At 40.2% G+C, this 27,867-nt stretch overlaps 1 protein-coding gene across 2 annotated transcripts; it reads right to left on the bottom strand.

The window, feature by feature from the left end:
• Positions 1–1,070: 1,070 nt before the first annotated feature.
• On the bottom strand, positions 1,071–27,557 carry RXYLT1 (ribitol xylosyltransferase 1). Of its 2 annotated transcripts, XM_047067226.1 has the most exons (6): positions 27,339–27,557; positions 26,392–26,547; positions 21,960–22,062; positions 7,364–7,678; positions 4,720–4,890; positions 1,071–1,764 (listed from the first exon to the last, which is right to left on the bottom strand). In XM_047067226.1, the coding sequence occupies exons 1-6, from the start codon at positions 27,505–27,507 to the stop codon at positions 1,347–1,349; spliced, it is 1,332 nt and encodes a 443-aa protein (XP_046923182.1). In that variant the 5' UTR covers positions 27,508–27,557; the 3' UTR covers positions 1,071–1,346. The 2 variants fall into 2 exon arrangements, with proteins under 2 accessions (XP_046923182.1, XP_046923183.1); XM_047067227.1 differs by lacking the exons at positions 7,364–7,678; positions 21,960–22,062; positions 26,392–26,547; positions 27,339–27,557 and adding an exon at positions 5,775–5,917.
• Between the last annotated feature and the right edge of the window lie 310 nt (positions 27,558–27,867).

Genomic DNA, 27,867 nt, shown 5'->3' with positions numbered 1-27,867 from the left:
CAGAAAGCATTCTTTGGAAGGTTGACAAGCAGCACCAAGTACCACATAAAGAGAAAGATGGTACCATCTTGTGGTAAAACACAGTACACAGGTGGATGAGTTTCCTTAGAATTGAATAGGGTTGTGGCAGGCACCACGATTCTCCAACGTGATGTGAAGATGAGGTCCTTCACGAGCAGGCTGCCAGACCTGGTGATATGGACACCCCTGTGGGAATTCCAGGTCTAACAAAGTGTGGGGGAAATTTAGACTTGTTGACTATCTAGGGCCATTCATATAATGAGGAGACAAAAATCTCCTGGAAGGGAACAATGGACGTAAATCCCCTCATTTCACGGGAGTTAAGCCATACGATTCCTGAGCGAATAAAAAGCGAGGTATAGTAACAGACTAACCTCAAGATTGCTTGTATCCATTCAGGAGCCCAAGGACCTGAAGATATAAGACTACTCACGCAGGCCTTACAGAGCCACTGCTCTCAGGCTATCAGCCAGGCTTCACGTGCAGCACTCCCCTCTGGGGGGCTAGTTTTACTCTGTACTTCAAGGACAACTTCTGTCCAGTTTAGGCACTAATTTTCTGGCTCTGTTTCCAGTATATGTTTTGTATGGATTATGACCAAATTGTACATCCAGGCACCTACTTCAACACAATCCAACAAAACTTGAGTAATCTGAACCTATAACTCTGTAAGATTTTTTTAAACTCTTTTTTTTAATGTTTATTTATTTTTGAGAGAGAGAGAGAGAGAATGAGTGGGCAAGGGGTAGAGAGGGAGTCACAGAATCCGAAGCAGGCTCCAGGCTCTGAGCTGTCAGCACAGACCCCGACGCGGAGCTTGGACTCACGAATCACGAGATTATGACTTGAGCTGAAGTTGTGTGCTTAACTGACTATGCTACCCAGGCGCCTCTCATATTTAAAATTTAACCTATGAGGTACCATGATCTTCATTTTACATAGAAAGGAACTGAGACTCACAACACTCAGATGGCTTGCTCAAGGTCCCCAGGTAGTAGGTGCAAAGTCAAGGTTTTAACCTAGATTTTGTCTGACTCCAAAGCCGTCTTTCTACCACACAATGCTGTGTTCCTAGGATGGGTTTAAATGGGCGAGAAGAGCCGATAAATGTTAAATCACCGAGTTTGTGAGTTTGAGTAACATTTAATTTCATTTTTGGGAGTGGCCTACTATGGAAGCGCTTGGTCAACATTACAGACATAATCTGTGGTCTACAAGTGTATCTCAAAGGACATTTATATGCACACACACACAAATACCCCCCCCCCCCCCGACTAGACATGATTTAAAAAAATCAGATCTTTGGTCAAAAAGATAATTCACAGTTACCCTTTATTATTCATTAAAAATGAACTTTCTAAAATATTAGTAAATCTCATTTTTAGCTCTGTTTTGAAGTGCTGATACCAGTGAAGTAACATTTTTCTTCTCTGAATCTTTTCTTGTAACACTAGAGTTTTCTCTTTCTCTAAAATAGCAGGAAGTTCGTTCCAGTTCTTAATAAAGATAAAGGGAGCGTCCATGGACTTGAGTAGCTGCAGAGGAGCGTTATGGTTAACAGACGTATTTCCACAGCTGCCAGCTGTCATTATGTCTTCTACCACAGGAACAGAGCCATAGGAGCAAGCCTCGTATATTCTGTAACATTCTGTGTTTACTCCTACTGGGCACAATGTGAGGTCACTCTGAAGCAAAGCATCTTGATAATTCTTAAGGCTTTCATTTGTTTCCTGAGGCTGCCACCTAAACAAATCAGAAAAACAACTGTAGTTTTCACTTTACTAAAGCAAGTCTTTTGTGAAAGCAAACGTCAGTTGTAAGAAATGGTAAACACATTTTAGAGATGACGGGCAGAAGAAATAGATAAAATCTTGCCCAAATAGATTTATTGAAAATATTTAAGAATGTGAAAAGTTTACAGCTGGTCATGTTTAAAATCTAGTAGTCACCTTGAAATTTCTGAACGAATGTGTATCCCGCCAATATTTTCTGTGTGCCAGGTCTCCTTTCCTTACCTCCCCCTCCAAAATTCTGCCTTTATGGAGCTCATATTCTAGGTCTAGTGGTGGAAATGGATAGTAATCAAGTGAGGTCAGTATCTTACTTAGGTGTTAATTACGTACTATGAAGAAAAATAAAGCAGAGAAGTGAGGAGTGAGTTTCTGAGCCAGCAGCGTTGCAGATTTAAATGGGTAATCAGGGAGCATCTCATCTCAGGGGCCTCTGAGCACAGAGCGAGAGGTGAGGCAGCAAACCACGCAGATGTTGAAGGGGTGAATCTAGTGAAGTGCAAGCATAAAAGCCATGGGACAGTGTGTGCCTGGCAAGTTCAAGGACCAGCAAGGAGGCCAGGGTGGCTGAAGCAGAGTGACTGAGGGGGAGAGGTGTAGAAGATGAAGTCAGAGCATCCCATCAAGCAGGGTTGTGATCAGGGGTGGCTGACCTGACCCATGTTTTATCAGAATTAATCCGGCCCTTGTGGTGAGAACAGACTGTCCAGGGGCAAGGGTAGAAGCTGAGAGACCTGTCAGAAAGCTAGACCTTCTCTCCTGACTGCTCCCATCTTCTCAGTGAAATAAGCAATAGGGTCAGAAGGTAATGGTGACTGGGAAGGGAGAAGGTACGAAACAGTCTTGTGGGAAAGGTGGAGAATACACAGACAAGGGAAATGTATGACTGCAGGGCACGTGAGAGTCAAGGTCATGTATTTAAAGCTAGGTCTACCGACACAATTCTGTGTGTGTGTGTGTGTGTGTGTGTGTGCACACACGTTGTGTGTGTTTGGCTGCCTGGTACAGGTATAGAGCAGATAGGAGAGCTGGATTTAACCACAGTTAGGGTTTGCTCCATTAGGGAACTAGGGAGTTGAATGTATACCAGTCATAGTTGACTATGAAATTTAAATGGGGAAAAGAAGAAAGCAGAGATGAGGTGAGCAAAGGACAATGAAAAGGTAGCAGGAACAATGAATTATAAATCTCAGCCAAATTGTTGGAGTCAAATATTTACAGGGAGTGAGATGGAATAACAGAAAATGGTGGTTACAGAGAGAGATGCTGGGACTTGAGATCACAGAGAAGACACAGTATGTGCTATGACAAGGTCTAAGAAATGACCATGACACTGAATGGCCAAACCAAATGGAGAACCAGATCACTGGATAAAGGGGGTAAGAAAAAGGTGATGGAAGGGCCATCTATATAGATTGGGCATTACGAAAAGTTAGGTAACAGTAACATCAGAGAGAGTGGGAGTGTGCCAGAACTAAACTCTGCAGAGACTGAAGGAGATAAACCCCAGGATCAGTAAATGATTTCAAAGAGGAAGAGCAATGAAAGGTTTTCTCTGCGGGCATAATATTTAAAATGGGAGATTTTAGGGAGGAAAACAGGGAGAATGGTCTGGAGGCAGCAATGAGAAGCAAGAAAGACACCCACTCCACCTCCTGGCTCAATGCTATGAGAGGAATTACAAGAAGAATTCTATTCCTACAATGAACTCTGATATTTTCCACTGCCTTCACTCATTCCTTTCCTGGTATGCTGTCCCTTGCGGCTCTTTACATCTGCGCTCTCTCTGCCTGCACTACCCTTCTCCTAAATAGACATGGGAGCGCCCCCCCCCCGCCCCTTCTTCAGGTCCATGTTTGCATGTAATCTTCACACTAGAGCTTTCTTTGGCCATTCTAGAACATCCGATGCTCTACTCCTGATTCCCAGTCCTTGCTACATCTCCCCTCTGCTCAACTCGTTTTACACAGCATTTATCATCTTCTGACACACAATATATTTTACTGGTTTGTCTCTTCCAACAAACATGTGAGTTCTAGGGGGGCATGGGCTTCTCACTGTTTTGTCCACTGCTGTATCCTTCATGGCTAAGATAGTTTCTGGCATACAGCAGTTGCTTGAAAAATATTTGTTGACTGAATGGATATAGCATGGTTACACTAACAGTAGAATTGGGAGTTATGCTTTCAAAAAGAGAGTATCTATTACAATTAATATATTTCTAGATCTGGAAGGACATTTTTTAGGCAGTTCTTCTCTGATTACTCTACACACAAAACTGCATTTATTTAAAAACAAAATGAATTAATTCCAAAGTTCCTTCCTTCACTCCATGAACATGTGTTTCATGACTACCATGTAAAAGATGGAAGAAAGTTAACCTATTAAATTCATCCATCCATCCATCCATCCATCCATCCATCCATCCACCATCCATCCACTCCCCATTTATCCTTGGCCTACTTTGTGTAGGATCCTATGTTGGATCTGGAGATTCAAAGAATAGCATGTCCTGTCCTCCTGTCCTCAGGGTGGTGTCAGGTTCTGATGATGAGAGGAGTACTTCATGCCAGTCTTGGAACACTGAATCTGGTCTGCTGAATATCTCAGGGATGAACCCAAGACCTTACTGGCACTCATAATGAATGTCTTGTGTGTCAGGTCTAGCTAACAGATACTGTTGCGGAATCTTAAAAATTGACATCTGCATAGGACAGTTACTAGTATTCCTCTTCAGGATGGATGATAGAAACCCAGTTTCTACACAGCTTTAACTACCAATATCTCTTCTGCAGAAAGACTGGTATGAATGAAGTTAACAAAGTCTCCTTGGAAACCTGTGCTGCTACATACAGCAACTCTCAGATTTGAGAACAAAGTGGGTGAATCAAGTAAACGTAGAACTTACTGTTCTCTTGCTGAAACCCAACAAAGCTTAGCATTCCCATCTTGTTTCAAAATGTTTATTAGTGCTTGTCTGGATGAATTTTCATAAATGGTTCCTAAGAAATTACATAAGTAGGGCCTTTCATTATGCAGCATTGACCAGCTTGCCTCCACCACAGGAAAATTCCTATATCTACAAAAATAAGTACATAGGAGTTAACAACGTATGACGATCAGATTGGCAAATTATCATAACCTAACATCTTAGGTAGCATGAGGGTGCAGAGAGAACAGATTTCAAATATGATCTTCTAAACTCCAAACTGTAATTTTCCAAGCTTACTTGGGAAAAGTCCCTTAATCTACTGACTTAAGAAAATAACCTCACATTGGAGTGTGGGACTCTTGATCTTGGGGTTGCAGGTTCAAGCCTCATGTTGGGTATAAGAGATTAAAAATAAAATCTTAAAAAAAATTTAAAAAGAAAATACCCTCACGCTGGCACCTTTTACAAAATTGATATAGAGATTAAGCGCATGAAGTGCTTTTGTTTTTTATATTCCTCAACTTCCATACGCTTGTAGTTATAAGGAAGGTTGAAATACCTTCAGAGTATAAATAATCTACATTCATAATGATCATGATTTAATGACTATTTTAGTTATATTTTTTGTCTAATTTTTATTATTTTGAGAGAGAGAGCGAGCGAGCGAGCGCTGGGTAGGGGCGGAGAGAGAGGAAGAGAAAATCCTAAGCAGGCTCTGTGCTGTCAGTGCAGAGCCTGATGCGGGGCTCAATCTCACCAACCGCAAGATCACAACCTGTGCGAAGTCGGTCGCTTAACTGACTGAGCCACCCAGGTGTCCCTTAATTACTGTTTTAGCCAGGCGATGGAAAGATTACAGAACACATACTGCTGTAGCAAAGAGCTCCAACTCCAAAGGCTTTTAAAGTAGATTACAAAGACAAACAAATGAAAAAACCTTGCAGCCATGCAGGAGAGGCCTGTTGCAATCAGCCCATTCTTATGGGCATTTGGAATAGACACCAAATTGTGCACCTGCGCTACAACCTTACCATATTGCCATTTTGGGCCAGTTCACTTTTTGTTGTGGAGACTGTCCTGTACATCGTAGGATATTTCACACCATCACTGGCCTCTGTCCACCAGATACCACTGTCACCTCCCCCTTCCACTTGTAACAAGTCAAAATATCTCCAGACATTGCCAAATGTTTCCTGGGGGGCAAAGGTGCATCGGGTTGGAAGTCACTGATCTATAAAAAAGTATTGGCCTAGTCCAACAATAACAGAATTACAAAGAGTTTCCATTCAATGTATGGAAACCGTATGAATAGCCTATGTAGTGTTACTGCAAAAGGGTAATTTTGTTTCAAAGCATTTTATAAGTATGAGCTCTACTCAAGGGATAGATTTTTCAAAGGGTCTTACACCCGGCTATACTTAATATAAATCTTTTGGTCTGGTTCTACCACAAACTTACTAAGTTGAAATACTGCAGCATGGGCCAGGAAATAGGTCTTGTGAATATGCTTATCTGATGATATTTGCGTAGCCAACCAAGTAGCAGTTTAAGGTCACATTTGGTAACAAGTGATAGTAATGAACAATGAGTATCTCATTCAAAACACATGTTGGTGAGATTTCTCCTAATTCATCCATTTGACAAGTATTTATTGTCTACTCTGTGCAGCCTTGGTTGGTTCCAGGCTCTGCTGGTAGTGTGAACAAGAGACAAATCCCCTGCTCTTAGGAAGTTTATGCAGCAGTGCTTGATCTAAGTTTAACTTACCTTAAAGTCAACTTGATTAAAAGCCCTCTATTAACAGAAAGATAAAAAATAAGCTTTCCATTTTATAAAGACTGTATAGACATCTTCAGAAGCCTTAGTTAGCTATTACTTAATTAGCCCCTCTTATTATAGAAGAAATTTGTGCCAGTTCAAGCAGTCTCGGTGGCAGATCTGAGCATATTATGATCTTCTCAAACCCTCAAGATACCATATGTTCCTGATTTCATATTGTTTGTCAAGTAAAATTTTGTTTGTTTTTACTATAAATTATATAGATTCTGTAAGTTGTTTTAAGAAGGCCTGCCGTTCTCTGTTAAACAATTCACCATCCTTTTTTTTTTTTTTTTTTAATTTGAGAGAGAGCGAGAATGTGTGAACTGGGGAGAGGGGGAGACGAGCACAGGGAGAGGGAGGGAGAGAATCTTAAGCAGGTTCTACATACACAGCATGGAGCCCGACATGGGGCTAGATCCCATGCCCCTGGGATCATGTCCTGAGCAGAAATCAACAGTCAGACACTCAACCAACTGAGCCACCCAGGTGCCCCAGTTAAACATCTCCTTAGGGCACTACTGATAAACTTGAAAATTCATCCTATACATTTGGAGTTTTTAGACACAAAAAACCCCTAATAACTTATATGCTCTCCTTGTAACATGCTAAAATACTCTAAAAAACATTATTATTATTACTGAAGCCTGAGACCAAACCAGATTTTTTTCCATGGAAAAGATTGTACGTGGCTTCCCAGATGACTCCAGAACTATGTTTATTACAAATTTAAAGCTCCGTTTTCCTGATTCAGAAATTCAGGTCTTAGGGTCTAGAAATATGTAATAATATTTGTACTTACGTTGCCACTCCTAAAGGCCACTGAAAGATATCCATGTCGTTAATCCAGGGGCTGTCATATATTATGAAAAGCAGCTCCACAAAGCCTCCATTTCTTTTGAGGAACTGGCTTATCCATTCATTATGACAATGTTCGTTTCCAAGCAACACAACAGCAAGATGCTGGAGTTTCTGAGTTTGCACTAAATTTTGTGCATAAAGTAACCACTGGGTGGCATAAAAGACCTTCGCTTTTTCTCTTCCATTTAGGATGAGTACCACATTATTCACATCAACAGGAAAATACCCTGGGACTACAGCTGGGCCAGTGATGAAGCTGTTAAAAACAAACAACAAAACAAAAACAAGAGACAAAAAAAAAACAGAACAAAAGTATTTGATGCCAGAAGTTTTATTTTTTTAACTATTTTTTGTTTTTACTTTAGACAGAGATGCGTGTGTGTGTGTGTGTGCATGTGCCCATGAGTGGGGGAGGCAGCAGAGGGGGAGGGAAAGAGGGAGAGAAGGAGGGAGAGAGAGAGAGAGAGAGAGAGAGAGAATATCCAAAGCAGGCTCCATGCACCGTGTGGGGCCCGACATGGGACTCATTACCATGACTCTGGGATCATGACCTGCTCCGAAATCAAGAGTTGGCTGCTCCATCAACTGAGCCACCCAAGTGCCCCTGATATCAGAAGTTTTAAATCATTTTACATAAAATCTACAATGAGATGTAATCTACATTCTTTCTAGAAACATAATTTCTCTAATACAAGTTTCTTTGAACATGTTTGAATGATAGAGCATGGCTGTCGATTAATGGGAAACTTGGTTGTATGCAGATCAATCGCATACGATAATCAGAAATGTGGTGGCTTTGGGGGTGCCTGCCTGGCTCAGTCAGTAGAACATGCAACTCTTGATCTCAGGGTCATGAGTTCAAGCCCCACAGGAATGGAGCCTACTTAACAAAAAAGACAAAAAAAGAAAAAAAATGTGACGGCTTTGTTGTTTTTAACCACATTCAAAATAAGCGCTGGCTAGAGTTTGAGGCGTTAAGCAAAGAAACACAGTTGAACAGTATGAAACTCCGTGTAGTTTACACTGGAAAGGTGTTTAGGTCAGTAGTTCCCATCCTCTTTAAGGTCTGAGTTGCCATTATGCCTTTATCTGAATGAACTGTAAGTGATGAACTGAGAAACGGATGCTGGTGTAAACATCCATGGAGGTTAAGTCTCAAAAACACAAGGTTAAGGGAAAAAGCAAGGTGCAGAATACCCACAGAATATGATAATTGTGTGCAAATTTGAAAGTATAATACAAAAATTATGCTTAAATTTTATAAGTATAAATATAAAAATGTGAATGGGAGGATACACACCAAATTCATTACAATGGTTGCTTCGGAGCAGGAAGAGAAAAGAAATGGGAACAGTACAAAGAAAGCTTCCCTTTTACTGGGAATATTTAATTCTTTTAAGAGGGAAGTTAAATATCTGAAGCAAATGGGAATTTTTTAGTTTTGGGTGATGGGTAAATGAGAATGTGCTCCTTAGCGTAATAAAAAAGTAATAAAAGGAACAGACATGTTTCATAACTTACATTTTTATATTATGTGCTCCTTTAGAACAACCAACAACACTGAATTATTTTATCTTTTAAAGTATTTATTTTTTTAAAGGATGTGTCTGCTGTGGGTTTTGTTTTTGTTTTTATTTTTCAAGCTCCGCATGCTAGGTGTGGAGCCCAATGCAGGGCTTGAATTCACAACCCTGAGATCAAGATGTGAGTTGAGATCAAGAGTTAGATACTTAACTGACTGAGACACCCATGTGCCCTTGCCTCTAAATTATTTTAACCTAAGTGTTAAATATAAAAAATAGCTTTAAGCTATGTTAAAATTAGTCACAGTGGTCCTGGATTCTTTATAACCTGCTAAACCATATAACCTGCTAGAGTCTTTATTTTTAAAAAGATTTTATTTTTTATTTTATTTTTTCCATTTGAGGGGGTAATTTATTTAAATTTTAATTAATTAACATACAGTGTAATATTGGTTTCAGGAGTAGAATTCAGTGATTCATCACTTACATACAACACCTGGTGATCATCACAAGTGCCCTCCTTAATAACCATCACCCATCTAGCCCATCTCCCACCTCCCTCCCTCCATCAGCCCTCAGTTTGTTCTCTATCATTAAGAGTCTCTTGTGGTTTGTTTCCCTCTCTTTTTTCCCCCCTTCCCATGTGTTCATCTGTTTTTTTTTTCTTAAATTCCACATGAGTGAAATCATATGGTATTTGTCTTTCTCTGACTTATTTCATTTAGTATAATACATTCTAGCTCCATCCATGTTGCAAACGGCAAGACTTCATTTTTTTTGATGGCCATGGTATATATACATATATACCACATCCTCTTTATCCATTCATCAGTTGATGGACATTTGGGCTCTCCATAGTTTGGCTATTGTTGATAATGCTGCTATAAACATTGGGGTGCAAGTGCCCCTTCGAATATGATTTTTTGTATCCTTTGAGTAAATACTGAATATTGCTGTACTGTAGGGTAGTTCTATTTTTGTTTTTTTGAGGAACCTCCATACTCTTCTCCAGAGTGGCTGCACCAGTTTGCATTCCCACCAACAGTTTAAGAAGGTTCCCCTTTCTTGGTATCCTTGCCAACACCTGTTGTTTCTTATGTTGCTAACTTTAGCCATTCTGACAGGTGTGAGGTGATATCTCATCATGATTTTGATTTGTATTTACCTAATGATGAGTGATGTTGAGCATCTTTTCATGTGTCTGTTGGCCATCTGGATGTCTTCTTTGTTAAAGTATCTGTTCATGTCTTCTGCCCATTTCTTGACTGGGTTGTTTTATTTTATTCTATTTTATTAAAAAATTTTAAATGTTTATTTTTGAGAGAGAGAGAGACAGAGTGTGAGCTGGGGAAGGGGCAGAGAGAGGGAGACAGAATCTGAAGCAGGCTCCAGGCTCTGAGCTGCCAGCACAGAGCCCGATGCAGAGCTCAAACCTACGAACTGTGAGATCATGACCTGAGTTGAAGCCGGTAGCTTAACTGACTGAGCCATCCAGGTGCCCCTATCTTATTTTTAAAAAGGTTTTATTTTAAAGTAATCTCTACACTCAACATGGGGCTCAAACTTACAACCCTGAGATCATTAGTCACATGCTCTACTGACTGAGCCAGTCAGGCTCCCCATAACCTGGTAGAGTTTTTAGTACAAATATGCTGAAATCCTGCTTTTATTGCTTACTATTGTTGGACAAAAAAACCTAACATTTATTAAATGCCTTTTATATAGATGATAGGCATTTTGCATAGGTTGTCATTTAACCTTTATCAACTCCACAGCATATTAATCCCCACTTTGCATTTGGGAAATCAGGCTTAAGTTACACAACTTGTAATGGCAACACTGAGTTGTAAGTTAAGACCTATCTACTTCAGAGGTTGTTTCCATGGCACTATGGTTAATAAATACTAGAGTTAGTAGATAATATTAAAAACCCAAGACCTAAATATATATTTTGTTTGTGTGTATGTATACTGTGTGGATTCTATGACTTTATTACACAATGACAGTAACCTACGAGAATGAGAACTGTGTTTTGTTTGTGTTGGACAGTACCTAGCATTGGGATGGCCAATGATTCAAGGATTCTTTAGCAATTTAAGAGAATCTGCAAAATCTGAGAGGTAGAGAATACTTTAGGGATCATGATAATAGTTATGACAGGGTTAAAAATTTATTATTGGTAGTATATGAACAATTAATTTCTCCTTTAGATTTATAGGGAGGCCTAATTCCTAGAGCACATGAGGTCTTCCAGTCTTACTTTCCTACCCTAGGTCAGTTTTACAAAGGAAGAAAAGGAAATTTTGAGAAAGGTTACATGACTTATATAAAGCTAGTAACACTAGATAGGCAATGGTAGAGATGGGCCTCAAACTTAGTTATTTGACATTTAAGTACATATATATCATGTGCCCAAACTATTTTAAAGAATGTCACACAGACTTCTGCACTATTTTTTTAAAAAGACATAAAACATTTTACTAAGGATAGTATCGAACTTATCTAATAATATTTCATTTCAATTTCTAACTAGATAAGACTGTGTCTAAAAATGTTTTTATCAGAATAATTTATAATAAGATTATCTAACAATACCAGGAGACTTTATGCCCTGAGAGATAATATCTTTACCTGTCATTGCTCATCCTTGATATAACTGCTTTAAAGTATTATTTATAAGTTACAGGGGTGCCTGGGTGGCTTAGTTGATTAAATGTCCAACTTCAGCTCAGGTCATGATCTCACGACTCATGGGTTCGAGCCCCCCCCAGGCTCTGTGCTGACAGCTCAGAGCCTGGAGCCTGTTTTGAATTCTGTGTCTCCCTCTGTCTCTGCCCCTCCCTCACTCACGCTCTGTCTCTCTCTTTCTTAAAAATAAACGTTAAAAAAAAAAAGCAATAGCGTTGTTTAAAAGCACAATAAAATAAGTAAATTCAGTATTCAAATTTTGCAAGTTCATTTGTTTTTAAAATTACATCTTTCTTTTTTAAGATAGGTTTATAATTAAAAAAATCATTTATTAGTTTGGTTATTAATAACCAAACGGTTATTACAATAACTTGGAAAATTCAAAAGATGTTTCCATCACTCATAATTCTGTGCCCATAATTCCAAAAACAGGGTTAGACAGCATTTTGTCATGTCTACTTCCAGTTTTTTTCTATTTATAGTATTATGTAATTAAAACTGAAGTACAGATATAATACTGTTTCCTGCTGTTTTGCAGATTAATAACATACACTGAGTGAAAGCGCCATGACCAATATTGTATAAAGTGCTTTACAACCATTACCCTTTATCCTTACAATCCACTGTTTCTGACTAAATTAGTTCCACTGCCCACGTGTAATCTCATTCTCCTATACACCCTTAAATCACAAACTTATCTGCCTCTCTGCCTTTGTTCATTACTTATATTTCCTGGAACACATTTCCACCTTTACCTTCCTCTTCTGATTCCCCTTTAATGTAAACTACCATAGCAATTTTATTCTGTATCACTTAATATAGCATTTAATATGTATTCTCATGTTAGTGTTTATTGAACTATAAAACACTGTGCAAGTGTTTTATCTATTACAATGTTATATAAAGAAATAAATATATATCAATTGAAAAATGCTTTATACCTCAAAGCCATAACCTGCAAATAATACTTAAAAAAATTTTTTTTTAATGTTTATTTACTTCTGAGAGAGAAAAAGAGAGACAAAGTGTGAGCGGGGGTGGGTTAAAGAGAGAGGGAGACAGACTCCAAACCAGGCTCCAGGCTTTGAGCTGTCAGCACAGAGCCCAACAGGGGCCTTGAACCTATGAGCCATGAGATCATGACCTGAGCTAAAGTTGGGCGCTTAACTGGCTGAGCCACCCAGGCGCCCCAACGCTGTTGCTTTATTAACTACCAGCAGGACTGGCCTGCAAAAGGGTGGTAGATGCTCTGGGCCCAGGGTATGTGTAGGATGTGAGGAGGAGGTGAAGATTGAGGCTTCTTTGAAGGAAAGGGGGTGGTCTGAAGTCAGGCCCGAGAGCCCCTTGGATTTACTTCTAGAAATGGGTGGACCTTGCAAAGGAGTCGTGACAAGCTACGGCCAGGCTGCCAATAAGGTTAACACATTCTCGGAGATTTAGCTGCCCATCAGAGTTGAGGTCCAGTTTCTTCATCGTGAGGTCAAGGACACCAGGGTCCTCTGAGTACTTTGTGAAGGCAGCTAGTTCTGTATTCAGAAAGCTCAGGGACTCTGTCTTGGAGAGTGTGCAGTTGTTAATAAGCTCCTTTCCAGCATACTTCTAGAAAACAAGAGACTCGATACACCACTCAGTCCCTGTAAGGCTGGACATCTTTTGTCTTGTCTGTGTGGAGCCAACGCAGAGGCGGTGACACTGGCACTGCCACAAGTTGATTTTTTTTATCTTCAAGTAATCTCTACACCCAACATGGGGCTCGAACGCAGAACCCTGAGATCAAGAGTCGCACACTCTTCAGACTCAGCCAGCGAGGTGCCCCCGGGTGCTGACTATTGTAAATAAGTTAAAAACCTTAAGCCAAACAGAAACAGATAAAGATAGAAGACATTTTATAATTTAGCCAGAAAAGGTAAACTATATTTACCTATCTTATAAAAATTTCAGTAACTCATAATGTTTTGGGCCTTTCTATCACAAAGGTCTCCAATAACTAGAAATATGCCATATCTGTATAGGAGGAAACCAAAAGATAACTTTGCACAGTATTAACTTAGCTGGACATTGCAAAACTTTTGTTCATATGTCATTAACTTGGGAGCCTACAGTAAGTGTTTTAGTACCTGGTTTTAGTTGTAAGTTAAAATAAAATAGTACAGTAAGCTGTGCTCAAATGTCACTTTCATGTGAAAGGAATACTTCTAATTTTATTGACTCACATAAACTAATGAAATGAGGTCTGAATCACTTGGGGCTCATTGGACTAGTCTTGGAATCTCCATAGCTCTCTTTTGCAGAGTGCTCTTATGTTCCAGCAGCAGGAACGTGGCTCTCATGCTCTGACTAATCGGCTTTCCAGACCTCGAGGTCATGTTTAGGTAATGGTGTGAGCCACAGCGTCAATGATGGGGAGCTGAGGTATAAATTTGAGGTTCCTAAACTTTCCTCATTCCCAGCACCTTCAGTGTTTCAGTAATTTCTTTTAGCCAAAAGAAATGAGTAATGGTTCAGTATGGTAAGTCATTAAGTCCAGGGGTGCCTGGGTGGCTCGGCTGGTTAAGTGTCTGACTTTAGATTTTGGCTCAGGTCATGATTTCATGGTTCCTGGGATGGAGCCCCACATTGGGCTCTGCACTGACAGCGAGGAGCCTGCTTAGGATTCTCTCTCTCCCTCTCCCTCTGTCCCTCCCCTTCTCTCTCTCTCTCTCTCTCTCTCTAATAAATACACTTAAAAAAGTCATTAAATCCAAACTACTTAGTATTTTTGTCCTAACTGCCCAAAAGTCACTGAGAAAAACAACAGGCACACACTGAAAGAAAAAAACCCCTATTTCATTCTTAACGAACCACAAATACCTTATAATGAGATGGATGTGTGCACCTGTTGAGGACTACACACCTTTGCAAACTTTTGAGTCAGAGTGGACACTGCCACTATCACTCCCTGTCCCACAGTGATTTTTGCACAGTACTTGAATTTTAGCACAGAAACCATGGAAAACCCAGCTCCACAAAGATATGACATCGCTGAAATAAATGTAGGGGGATATAATGTTGAGACTGTGAATTACTTCGAGCCAGTAGTTTGCATGGTGTCTGACAGATATGAAGTATAATAGTATTTCCCACAAATATTTAAAATATTTTGTGGTGCTGGGGTGCCTGGCTGGCTCAGTTGGTGGAGCATGTGACTCTTGATCTCTGGGTTGTGAGTCTGAGCCCCACGTTGGGTGTTGAGATTATTTAAAAATAAAATCTTTAAAAACATATATTTTATGGTGCCCCAGGGTGCCTCAGTACACAGTCTTGGAAACACGGACCTGGGTAAAGAAACTTCAGGGGTAAAAGAAAAATCCTATAAGATTCAAATAATTTTGTGTGTGTTGGGAGGTGTGTTAGTCAAATTGCCGTGGGTTGAGAGCGAGTGAGAAGTGAGGAATTGGGCATAGTGAATGCAGACGCTCTTGAAAGTTTGGATGAGAAGGTGGGAAAGCAATAGTGAGTGAAAGATTAAAGATGAAGGAGAGCAAGGTCTGGGAAGAAGCAGAAGGGAAGCACATGCGGAGGGAATTAACCTTGAACCAGGAAGTCTCAGAGCTAGGGAAAGACATAAGGTTAGGTGAGGGGTCAGATGGAGATCAGAAGGTGAACGTTAGAGAATATAATCATGGATCCACTCAATTTTCTTGAGGAAACAGGAGGCAGGGTTGTCTGTTGAGAAACAGGGAGTCAAGCAGGTGCTGTGCAGTGAGCTGGAGAGGAGTGGACAGACCTGCTCCTATTCCTGTATTTGCTATTTTGACCGCACACCAGCTATCCTGCCATGCAGGCTAGAAACGAGGGGGTTGTCAGATTTGCTTCTTGCTCTCATCCTCACATCTAATAATCCCTAAATTCTGATAGTTGGGCCCCAAAATATTTCTCAAACTTGTCCCTGGCTCCAACTGCGCCAGCATATTCTTATTTCACCCCTTACTTATATATCTGTTGGTCTGTTGGATACTTATAGTCTCCTAACTGGTCTGCCTGCACCCAGTTGTCTCCTTCAAATCATTTTTCCACATGGCTACTAGAGAAATCTACACCAAAAACATACCCGACAATACCACTATCTTGTCTAATCATCTTCAGTTGCTTTCACTGCCCAAAAATAAAGTCCAAGAGTCTTAACGTGGCACACATGAGGTCCACCGTGATCTGCCCCTTGCCCTGCACTCCCAATCTCAGGCACCCCATGCCATCATGATGCCCCAGGGGTTCTGAATGGTCTACAATTCCATGACCAAAATGGCTGTTTATCAGTTTTTAGTCTCTGATGTTGCCTCTGTGGGAATATAATCTCTCCTCTCACTGCTTTGCTAATTCCTACTAATCTCTGAAGACTCAGCTCAGCAGTCACCTCCTCTGGGAGGTCTTTCTTGATAGGCATCATACCCCCAACTCTACAACTCTACTTAGACTGGGTTAGTTGCCTTCTGTATTTCCCTACCTACTAACATGATAGAGTATTCACATCCTTATCAATATGCTTTATATGGGGTATGGAAATTATTTATGTATTTGTTTCAACCACTAGTCTGTGAACTCCCTGCGGCCAGAGAAAAGTATTTTGTTCACTTTGAAATCCTTAGAGCCTAGTATGAACAAGTAGTATAGGCTTCGGTAGATGCTGGATGAATAAGCATAATTCTCTCTCAGGGAGTTATTTGCCCTACCAATTTATTTAAATTCTCTTGCTGCATGTAAAGTATGAATTAAGTTACAAAAGTTCAATTTAATCATAACTTTCCAGCTATACATTTATTATATAAAGTAGGTCTTATTTATGAGATATTATCATATATTCACGCGTGATGAAAAGTACATTTTCATTTTCTAAGGTTATTAGTCAAGCAACAATCATAAAATTCCATTAACTGAAGAATAAGCATATTTAAAGAGCTCATACATAGAATTTTTAGAACAGTGATTTACTCTTGTGCATTTCTTAGCATATATTTAATAGTCAGGACTTATAATTTCCAATATTTTTTCTCTTCTCCTTGGCTTAGTTAAAATATCTCCTCCCAGCAAGTACTTTCAACATGTAGAAAGGCCAGAGAAATCATTCAAATTTTGAGTTTTAAGCTGAGTATGAACCGAATATATTTTTTAGAATCCAATGTAACTGTTTCATTTTTTCTAAATTCAACAAGTACTACTGAACTAACACTATATACACACCACTATGATATTAATAGAATTATAGATAAGATTACTAATTTGCCAGCTATGAGTCTGGCAAATGCCAGAATAAGTAAAAAATTAAGTAAAATAAGTAAATAAGATACGAATCAGTGCAGGGGTCCCTGGGTTGTTCAGTCAGCTAAGTGACTGAGTGTTGGTTTCAGCTCAAGTCATGATCTCACGGTTTGTGACCCTGAGCCCCGTGTCAGACTCTGTGCTGATGGTGCAGAGCCTGCTTGGGATTCTCTCTCTTTTCTTTCTGTTCCTCCCCTGCTTGTTCTCTCTCTCAAAATAGATAAACACCAAAAAAAAAAAAAAGAACAAAAAAAAAAAGAACAGGGGTGCCTGTGTGGCTCAGTCAGTTAAGTGTCTGCCTCTTGGTTTTGCCTCAGGTCATGATCTCATAGTTCTGTGGGTTCGAGTCCCCCATCAGGCTCTGTGCTGCTGGTGTAGAGGTTGCTTGGGATTCTCTCTCTTCTACTCTCTCTCAAAATAAATAAATAAACTTAAAAGAATAGTAAGTGCTGGGGCACCTGGGTGGCTCAGTTGGTTTAACTTTCAACTCTTGATTTCGGCTCAGGTCATGATCCCAGGGGATTGAGTCCCGTGTCAGGCTCCATGCTGGAGCCTGCCTGGGATTCTCTCTCTCTCCCTCTGCCCCTCACTCCCACTCTCTCTAAAACAAAAACAAAGGGGCGCCTGGGTGGCGCAGTCGGTTAAGCGTCCGACTTCAGCCAGGTCACGATCTCGCGGTCCGTGAGTTCGAGCCCCGCGTCAGGGTCTGGGCTGATGGCTCAGAGCCTGGAGCCTGTTTCCGATTCTGTGTCTCCCTCTCTCTCTGCCCCTCCCCCGTTCATGCTCTGTCTCTGTCCCAAAAATAAAAAAAAAATAAAAAAATAAAAAAAAATAAATAAAACAAAAAGAAAAACGTGCACAAGATGCGGTGCCTGGCTCAGTCAGTGGAGCACGTGACTCTTGATCTCCTGGTTGTGAGTTTGAGCCCCACACTAGGTGGAGAGATTACTTAAAAAATAAAATCTTAGAAAAAAAAAGAATACACAAGCTGTACTGTCCACACGTCTCTTAGGCACTGAATTTTATATCAATTTTGATTAATAAACAGTTTTTAAAATTTTGGTTTTACGAGCTAGGTATACTGAATTCATGAGCGGCCTTTACATTTGAATAGCTGCTGCAATTCACCCTGCTTTTGTGGTCGGCATTACCATCATGACTCCATACCTTGCCAATTCAACGTCTGTGATGGAATAGTCCGACTCTCATTCTCACATGGCTAGAGTGGGAGAATGCGAATTATGAAAGATTAACTACATTGTCTTTGTTTACCAGTGAGAATGTTATCTGAAACCCTCACTGATCTATGGTCCAGTGTTTGACTTAATGGTAGTCCCAGTAACCATTAATATTACGTATAAAAGCTTTCACTTACGTAGATGGTAGCTACACTTGTGGTGAGCACAGCAAAACATACAGAGTTGTTGAATCACAATGTGGTAGACCTGAAACTAAGGTAACACTGTGTGCTGACCATACTAAAAAAAAATTGAATCATATACTTAAAATGGGTGAATTTTAAAAAAATCTTATTTTTTATTTTTGTAAAAAAAATTTTTTTTTTAGTGTTTATTTATTTTTGAGGGAAAGATACAGAGTGCAAGTGGGGGAGGGGCAGAGAGAGAGAGAGGGAGACACAGAATCTGAAGCAGGCTCCAGGCTCTGAGCTCTCAGCACAGAGCCCAACACAGCACTTGAACTCACAAACTGTGAGATCATGACCTGAGCTGAAGTTAGAGGATTAACCGACTGAGCCACCCAGGCATCCCTAAATCTTATTTATTTTTTTAGAAACCTCTACGCTCAACATGTGACTCAAACTCGACTCTGAGATCAAGAGTTCTACACTCCTCTGACTTAGCCAGTCAGGTGCCCCCAAATGGGTGAATTTTATGAAATACAAATTAAAACTTAGTAGTTTTAAAAATCCTCTTTTAAAAGAAGGTTTCATTCATTGTGATGAGTAGTGAGCTCCCTAACTTCTTTTACTAGTAATATCTAGAAATTCTAAAAATAGAATCAGGCATATTTATTCTATCATGATCTTTAGAAATAAGTTCAACTTTTTCTTTTTTTTCCCCAACTTTTCCTTTCCTTTCTCTTTCCTTTCCTTTTCTTTCTTTTCAACTACGCTTCATGTCCAGGGCAGAGCCCCAACATGGGGCTTGAACTCACGACCCTGACGTCAAGATCTGAGCTGAGATCAACAGTCAGACGCTTAACCAACTGAGTCACCCAGGCACTCCATTTTTTTCAACTTTTTCCTAAGTAGCAGATGCTCATTGAAAATACCATAATTGAGCCCTGACGACAATAAATTAAGTAATTTAGCATCTAGCCTTCATTTTATCAAATGGATAGTCATTTATATATCTTATATAATGGCTGCACATGGATATTATAGGGTCTTGAATGCAGTCTTTTAAGGATGAGCAAAGGCCATGATGAACAGAGGTAAGATTCCTCCTAAGAAATTAAAAATGAAGTTGCCTCATGAAACGAAACTGTAAATCAATCTATGATAGCTATGAGTAGAGACAGGCAAAGTTTCTTCAAGAGACAGATTGAGTCCCAGGCAGGCTTGTAACCTAATTGAAGGTATTAATATAAAGAATGTATCAATAAGGTTTTTGTGGAGGAACATGAAGGTGAGATAATATTCAATACTGGAAACACAGAGAAGGAACTGAAAGGTAGGGAGATGTTGCAGTACCTATTTAAGTAATAGTAAAAGTAATAAAACTAGTAACAACACAAGACTTCTTTAGTGATTACTATGTGCCAGATACTGTTCTAAGCACTCTATACCTGTTAATGTTTAAGCTTCAAAATAATCCTGTGAAATAGAAACTATTATTTGCCATATTTTAAATTTATGGAAATCCAGGCAGAGAGGTTAAGAGATTTACCCAAGTTCAGACAGCTAATAAGAGATAAAGCGGGGGCACCTGGGTGGCTCAGTTAAGCAGCTGACTCTTGATTTTGGCTCAGGTCATAATCCCAGTCATGGGATCGAGCCTTGTCAGGCTCTGTGCTGATAGTTCGGAGCCTGCTTGGGATTCTCCCTCTCTGTCTCTATCTGCCTCTGCCCTGCTAGCATGCTCTCTCTCTCTCTCAAAACAAGTAAACAAACACTAAAAAATAAAGAGGTAAAGCTGGAATTTGAACTCAGATATTTTGGCTGCAGTACATGCTCTTTTTTCTTTAATTTTGTTTTGTTTCAGAGAGAGAGAGAGAGAGAGAGCGAGCGAGCATGTGCACAAGTGGGGGTGAGGCAGACAGAGAAGATGAGAGACAGAATTCCAGGCAGTCTCTGCCCCACGGACACTGCGGTGGGGTGGGGGTGGGGGGGCGTTGCTTAAACTCACAAACTGAACTGAAATCAGAGTTGGATGCTTAACAGACTGAGCGACCCAGGCGCCCCCACAGTGTGCAGCATTTCATCAGGCTGACTCAAAAATTCAGTTTACCATAAGTGTATTCATATCCTGAGCACAGACCACATGTGTTACTGATTCATGGTGAACAGAGTCATTTCTTCCCTCTGAAACAGAGACCTGAAGTACTACATGTAGTTAAACCCCATATCTTGATTCCATATTTAATCAAACAACCCTCATATAAATTGGGTATTACTTATAGTCCGTCTTTACTTTTCAAGAATGACTACTTTGAAAATATACATGAAATCAAATTGTTTTCCAAGTGTGTATAAAGTCAACAGAGAATGAAAGGAGCAGTGAAAATGCAAATGAAATTGAGATTAACCATAGCTTTCTTCTTGATTTCTGTGGGAAATAAACGGAATGCTAATACAAACCTGAATCTTTGGTTGGCATTTTTTCCCCCAATAGTACAATTTTTATATGGAATAAGCACTTAAAAATAATTATTTTTATTTTTTATTTCAATAAGAAAGCAAAATCTAATAGAAAATAGCACTCTTTCATATAGCAAAATTATCACATTTTTCCTAAATAAAATAATCTTAATTCTACCTGTTTAAAAATCTTTAGGGGGTGCTTGGGTGGCTCATTGGTTATGGGTCTGACTCTTGGTTTCAGCTCAGGTCATGATCTCACAGTTCATGGGTTTGAACCCTGTGTTGGGCTCCACGTTGACAGTATGGGGCCTGTTTGAGATTCTCTCTCTCTCCTTCTCTCTCTGCCCCTCCGCCATTCATGCTCCCACTCTCTCTCTCAAAATAAATAAATAAACCTAAAAAAATCTTTAGAAAATATGGAATCATAGATAAAAATTTTATGCAATCTAAAAAAAGATTACTTAGTATTTCATTACAATGGTAATCTATACAAATTAAATCATGATAGAACTCATATATAAATACATTTTTATAAAATTTTCAAAGCTCATAACAACAGCTTTGATACTACTTGAGCATTATAAATTTTTTTTTAATGTTTATTTATTTTTGAGAGAGAGAGACACACACACACCCAGAGGTAAGCAGGGGAGGGGCAGAGAGAGAGGGAGAGACAGAATCCAAAGCAGGCTCCAGGCTCTGAGCTGTCAGCACAGAGCCGGACATGGGGCTCAAACTCACAAACCATGAGATCATGACCTGAGCTGAAGTCAGATGCTTAACCTACTGAGCTACTCAGGCACGCCCACTAATTGAGTTATTATAAAAATATGGGAACATGACTATTATATGAAAAGAGAAAAATGAGAATATTTTTAAGTTTACATATTATTCCTTCAAGATATGGAATGTTAAATGCTTATCAACAATCAAATGTTACAAAATCTGGAGCATGAGCTTTCCCATATAATCAGCAATGTTTCAATAAAAATGAAACAGACAAAATTTTAAAAAGGAAGTATTTTGTAAAACGTTCAGATAAGCTGTAACTACAAATATATAGTCATGAGTTTACTTCTCTATTCTTCACAAGTTGAAGTGCAAAAACTGTCTCTAAATATATTTTCCTCTTATTTTATTTTTCTTCTAGTATTTACATAAAACATTGCACAGAAATACAACAAAGGTTAATGTTGCACAGTTAATACCTGTAATGTGTTCTTCCTACAACTGAATTTCCTTCTCTCCACTGAGCAGTCACATCAGTGGGATCAAGTAAGCCTTCAAAAATATGCTCCCAGAGATACAAACCTGGTAATTAAAAAAAACAAAAACAAACCCATTTACTGTCTGGTTTAGTCTGGTGTGTGAGATGAGTTTATGCTCTGCTCATTTACATAATTTGAGCAAGAAACCAGATTTTATTCCTCTTTGGTCCCTTCGTAGGCAGTTCTACTAAGCAATAGCTCAAAATCATCAATATGGCAGTTAATGTGTGAGAGACGGAATTCAGAGGTTGACAGTGTGACATGTGGCAAAATGTGGGTTATAATAAGGACAATAATCTTCTTACTCTAAATTTGAGAAACCCCTAATTGTCACTGGACTTTTACTACCTGCTTTATCCTGAAATGTGTTATAATATAAGTTACTATATGATTAGAACGGTTTCTAGTTTCTGTATCGTAACAAACTAGGGGGATTCACGATTTTGTGCCAAACACAACCAAAGAGGCTCAGGTATGCATGTATACAGTCACTACATCCAGGAGATAGTAACCCCTCCTCACTGGAACACACATCCCTCACCACATGATGCCCTCTGCAGACAAATGCCATTGTACCATTCTCCTTACGGCAGCCCCTGGTATTTTACCATGATCTCACCTGAATGGAAGCTCTGAGAGGAGAGGAAAGCAGTGGCACACAATGAAGTAACCTGGGAGCCCTGTTTTACTTACACTGACAGATGTGTAAGTATGCCCCGGGGAACTAGAGGACACACACAAAATAACCGTGTTTCAATACCTAGCCAATCAGATACAGCTTTCCAAAAGTGGTAGCCAAATAATGCCTCCCTGTCCACCCAGTATGTCCTAAGATGTGATCTCTAGAATCTATGAATATGTTATCTTACATGGCAAAAGAGACTTTCTATATGTGATTAAGGATGCTGAGGCAGGGAGATCATCCCGGGTTATTTGGATGGGTCCTATATAGCAAAGGGTCCTCACAAACAGGAGGCAAGAGTGTCAGAGGAAGGGAAGGAGGTCTGAAAATGGAAGTAGAGGTCAGAGTGATACGGAGCCATGTGCCAAGGAATTTGGGTAACCTCAAGAAGCTGCAAAAGTCAAGGAAACAGATCCTCCTCGAAAGCCTCTAAGAGGAATACAGCCTTGTGGACACATTTTAGTCTTCTACCCCCAAAAATGTAAGATTCTAAGTTTACGGTGACTATAGTTAATAATACTGTTTTGTATATTTGAAAGTTTCCAAGAGAGTAGATCTTAGAAGTTCTCATTGCAAGAAAAAGAAAGTACACGTACATGTGATGATGGATACTAACTAGACTTATGTTGATAACTTCACAATATGTAAATATATCAAATCATTATGTCATACACCTGAAACTAATATAATGTTAAATGTCAATTATTTCTTAATTTTAAAAAAATGAGAAATTTGTGTTGTATAAGCCACTCAATTTTTGGTAACTGGTTATGGCAGCTATAGGAAACCACAGATTATGATACCTGGGAATGGAATGCTACTATAACAAATACTTAAAAATCTGGAAGTGGTTTGGAATTGGGTAATGGGGAGAGGCTGGAAGAATTTTGAGGAGCAGGACTTAAAAATGCCTAGATGAGAAGGGTGCCTGGATGGCTCAGTTACGCATCCAACTCTTGGTTTCATCTCAGGTCATGATTTCATGGCTTGTGAGTTCAAGTCCCACGTTAGGCTCTGAGCTGACAGCTCTTTCCTTTCTCTGCCTCTTCCCTGCCTGTGCCCTCTCTCTCAAATAATAAATAAAAAAAAAAATGGCTAGGTAAAATTGCCTTGGACAGGTTATAGGTAGAAGTATGGGTGTTAGTGACTCAGCTAGTGAGAACTCACATGAAAAAGTATAGTAGAAAAGAACCCCTATGTTGGTTTTTATAAATATCTGAGCAGACTGTTGGTAGAAATATGCATGTTAAAAGTGCTGCTGCTGAGGGCTCAGAAGGAAATGAGGAACATGCTATTAGAAACTGAAGAAAAGGGGATCCTGGTTATATTAGCACCAGAAAGCTTAGCTGAATTGTGTCCAGAAATTATATGGAAAGTGGAATGTATAAATGATAAACTTGGATATTTAGCTGAAAAGATTTCCAAGTAGTATTGAAGCTGTGGCCTGGTTTCTTCTCGCTGATTATAGTAAATGTGAGAGGAAAGAGTGATTGAGGGAAAAACTGTAAAGCAAGGAGCCAGGACTTGATGATTTGGGAAATTCTCAGTCTATTCAATTGCAAAAGAGGTGGAAAACTAGGAGATTCACTGTCAGGAAGGCATGCTCTGGAAAAAAGGCCAAAGATGTAGGTGAATATCTTTTTTGCTAGTGCCTCAGAAGGGATAAAAAGGTTAAAATATTCAGTCACATAGAGGGCTCTTTGAGGATATTAGGTGTGTCATTTATGGATCTCCTCAGCCATCTCAGTAGAAGGCAGAAATAGAGATGGGATTACCCAGGAAAGACCTGTGGAGGAGCTCTTGTGTAATGCAGTGACATACATGGGAGACCCACAAAGACTTGAGAATGCTGTATCAGCAGAAACACTGCTAGCTTGGATTAGAGGGGACACAGAAATGTTGAAATGAAAGAAGGGTGTTGGACTCCCAAAATCCTATCAGCAGGCTGAAAAAACCCATTGAGCTGCAAGCATATACTACCATTCATGAAAAAGAAAGGATGACTACAGAGGTAGAGCAACTTTGAGCCAAAAGACTAGAAGCAACTTTGAGCCACAGATTATTCTCAGGCCTTAAAACCTAATGATTTGCCTGGTTGGATTTAAGAATTGCTTGGACCATGACTTCATTTTCCTCCTTTTTTTTTTTTAACTGTTTTTTTTTTTTTTTTTTTTAATGTTTACTTATTTTTGAGAGTGAGAGAGATAGAGTATGAGCGAGGCACAGTCAGAGACGGAGGAAGACACAGAATCTGAAGCTGGCTCCAGGCTCTGAGCTGTCAGCAGACAGCCAGACACGGGGCTTGAACTCACAGACTGTGAGATTATGACCTGAGCTGAAGTTGGTCGCTCAACACCCAACTGCCAGGTTGGGTGCCCCCAGGGGCCCAGGTGCCCCCCTCCTTTTTGAATAGGAATGGAATTACAATCCTTTATGCCTGGGAAATAGGTTGATGAAAAGTAGTGTTTGATAAAAACTCAGCTGGCCACTTTGTGCTTATTGAATTGAAAAGAGAAAAGTCCAGGGGTGCCTGGGTGGCTCAGCAGGGTAAGCATATGACTCTTGATCTCAGCTCAGGTCATGATCTCATGGTTCATGAGTTCAAGCTCTGACTGGGGCTCTGTACTGACAGCACAAAGCTTGCTTGGGATTCTGTCTCTCCCTCTCTCTGCCCTTCCCCTGCTCTCTCTCTTTCTTGCTCCCTCTTTCAAAATAAATAAATAAACTTAAAAAAAAAAAACCAGAGAAAAGTCTAAAAACATGAAAACCTGTTAAGATATAGATTTAATTAAAAACTAGAATGGGGAAGTGGGAATTTACAGAAAAATTAATATTACAGATTTTATAAAGAAAAAATTGCTAGAATTTGATTGGAGCTTGGGAGGTCAGGGGTGATCTTCAAGGATGTATATTTGGATGCAAGGGCGAATGAATTTATGAAACGCTAAAGGCAAAAGCATCATTCTCCAATTACTTTCTCCCGATCTGGCCCTTTCTATCCATATCCCTTACTGTACATAAATCCAACTTATGTTTAAAGGTCCAGTAAAGTTTCTTTTAATTCACTAAATTCTTTCTGACTCTTGTAACTCTGAGGATCCCATTCTTTAATTGAGTGTAATATATAACTTGGAACACTAGACTCTTAGGATACTCAGAGCAAAAATACTTTTGTGGGCATTCAAGTTTAATCAACTATATACCATATCCCCATTTTACATATGTATAATGAACACAGACATATTAAAGGCTCTGAGACTGTCTTGCAATAAAGAACCTTGTTTAACTTTGTTCAGTTCAGTGTTTCCCAAACTTGTTTGGCCATCAAGTACAGAGGCCACATCTTATACTTGTGCATCAAGTATCCCATAAACACATAGATTCATGAAAATTCAGAGGACATGGGCATTTCTACATAATAATGCTTACATTCTACTTTGTGTCTACATATAAATCTGTACTCTGCTAAAGACCAACAATAGGATATTTGTGTACGTGTCTTTATATATACACAGATATTGTTTAACAGAAAGGAGGAATATTAGGTAAAAAAAAAAAAAAAAAAGCACCATGATGCCTTAATTAACAAATGATGACATATCCTAAATGTATTAAAATAAATTAATTTAATATTAATAAAGTCCATTTTAGGATTCTTTTCACATGTCTTAGCTCTATACATTAACTTACCAATGGCAGCTTTGCCCCAGATTTGTACATGGAAGTCTGTTTTCCCTTTTGTGGATTTATTTAATATTTGAAGACTAGTTTTAAATCTGTGTTGTTGCTCATTTTTTTCATCTCCTTCCCAAGGATTCCATTCTTCACTTCCCAAAGTAGATTGTTCTGTGTTTTAAAAAGAGAGTGTTATCAGTAAGGTAGAGCAGTCTTTTAGATAAATTCAAGCCATTTAAATTAGATGTTAGGGAGTGCTAAAAGCAACTGAATTTGAACTGGTTAAACACATACAATTAAAAAAAAAAGGAAGTCAAAATTTAATTTTTATTAAATCTTTATTCTGAAAGATCCTAGAATGTTAACAGAAGACACAAACTTCTCTCTCCCAAATGAAACCTACAATAACTGGATAGCACGTATCAAACTACAAGTTTAACTTTTGCAATTCTTTATAGGTTGTATATACACACGTACCCTACACATAAAAACTTGACTTCGGAATGTAAAGTGTCCAACAGTTTTAGACACTATTGTGCAAAATTCTGGAAAAAGGGAGAGAGAAATCTGAGTCGGAATCTGACATAGGTCAAAACACAGGACAGAAGATCACAATTTGGAGGCAAAACGCCCAGGCCTTCCCAAGTCACTGCATGATTAGAAAAGGCTCTTTGTTTCAATGAGGAAATAGAGGTCTTAAACCCAGCTGCATCTCCAAGCACTGGGCGACCGGCCACGCCTTGCGTACTCCAGACGTGCTATGCAGGAGTGCGCCCCTGCCAGCTTTGGGGGTGGGCAGTGAGGATGGCGTGCGAGATTCGGGCGAGGACTGAGGCACCCACACACGCCTCAAGCCCGAGCCCACGGCCGGCAACCGAGGGCGGGAGGAGGCGAGAGGCACCCGGGAGACCGCGGGCACTCCCGGACTCGAGCGCCAGGTCTGCGGCCACCCAGTGTCCTACCTCGGCCGCGCCTCTCCCGCGCCGGGGCCACCCCCTTCCTTAGGCCCCGAGAAGACGCGGCCGGCGCCCGGCGGCGGCGCCCGAAGAAGACGTGGTAGGCGGCGTAGAGGGAGAAGAGGCAGTACAGGGCGATGAGAAAAGAGCAGAGCCGCTTCCGCGTCAGCCGCATCCCACTCGGGCTTCCCGTCGGCCACCGCCACCCGGGAGCCGGGCGGGAGAAGAAGCCGCACTCAGCGCCCGGGCTCCGGCCGCTTCAGGTGCAGGCCCAAGCCGGGGCGGAGCGACTCACCAGAATCTGCCTCGCCCCCGCTCAAGCCCCGCCCAGGGGCCGCCCCGGCATCTCCGCCCCGCCCCCGTGCCCGCCCAGCCCAGGCCCCGCCCTCAGCCCCTCCCAAGCCTCCCCGAGGGCTCTTTCGCCCCGCCCCCCGCAGGCCTGGCACCTTCACCCGCTTCCCTTTGGTACCCTGTTGGCCTCGGTCTTTGGAATTGGGCGTTGGGAGACCACGTCTTCCTGCGAGCTGCTCCCTGA

The sequence above is a fragment of the Lynx rufus genome, unplaced genomic scaffold, assembly GCF_022079265.1.
Source record: "Lynx rufus isolate CCGP_SWC_20201006 ecotype Redwood Valley unplaced genomic scaffold, mLynRuf1.p SCAF_7, whole genome shotgun sequence".
Taxonomy (NCBI): Eukaryota; Metazoa; Chordata; class Mammalia; order Carnivora; family Felidae; genus Lynx; species Lynx rufus.
The sequence above is the reverse complement of the archived record's forward strand: the minus strand, read 5'-3'. Positions and strand labels throughout refer to the sequence as shown.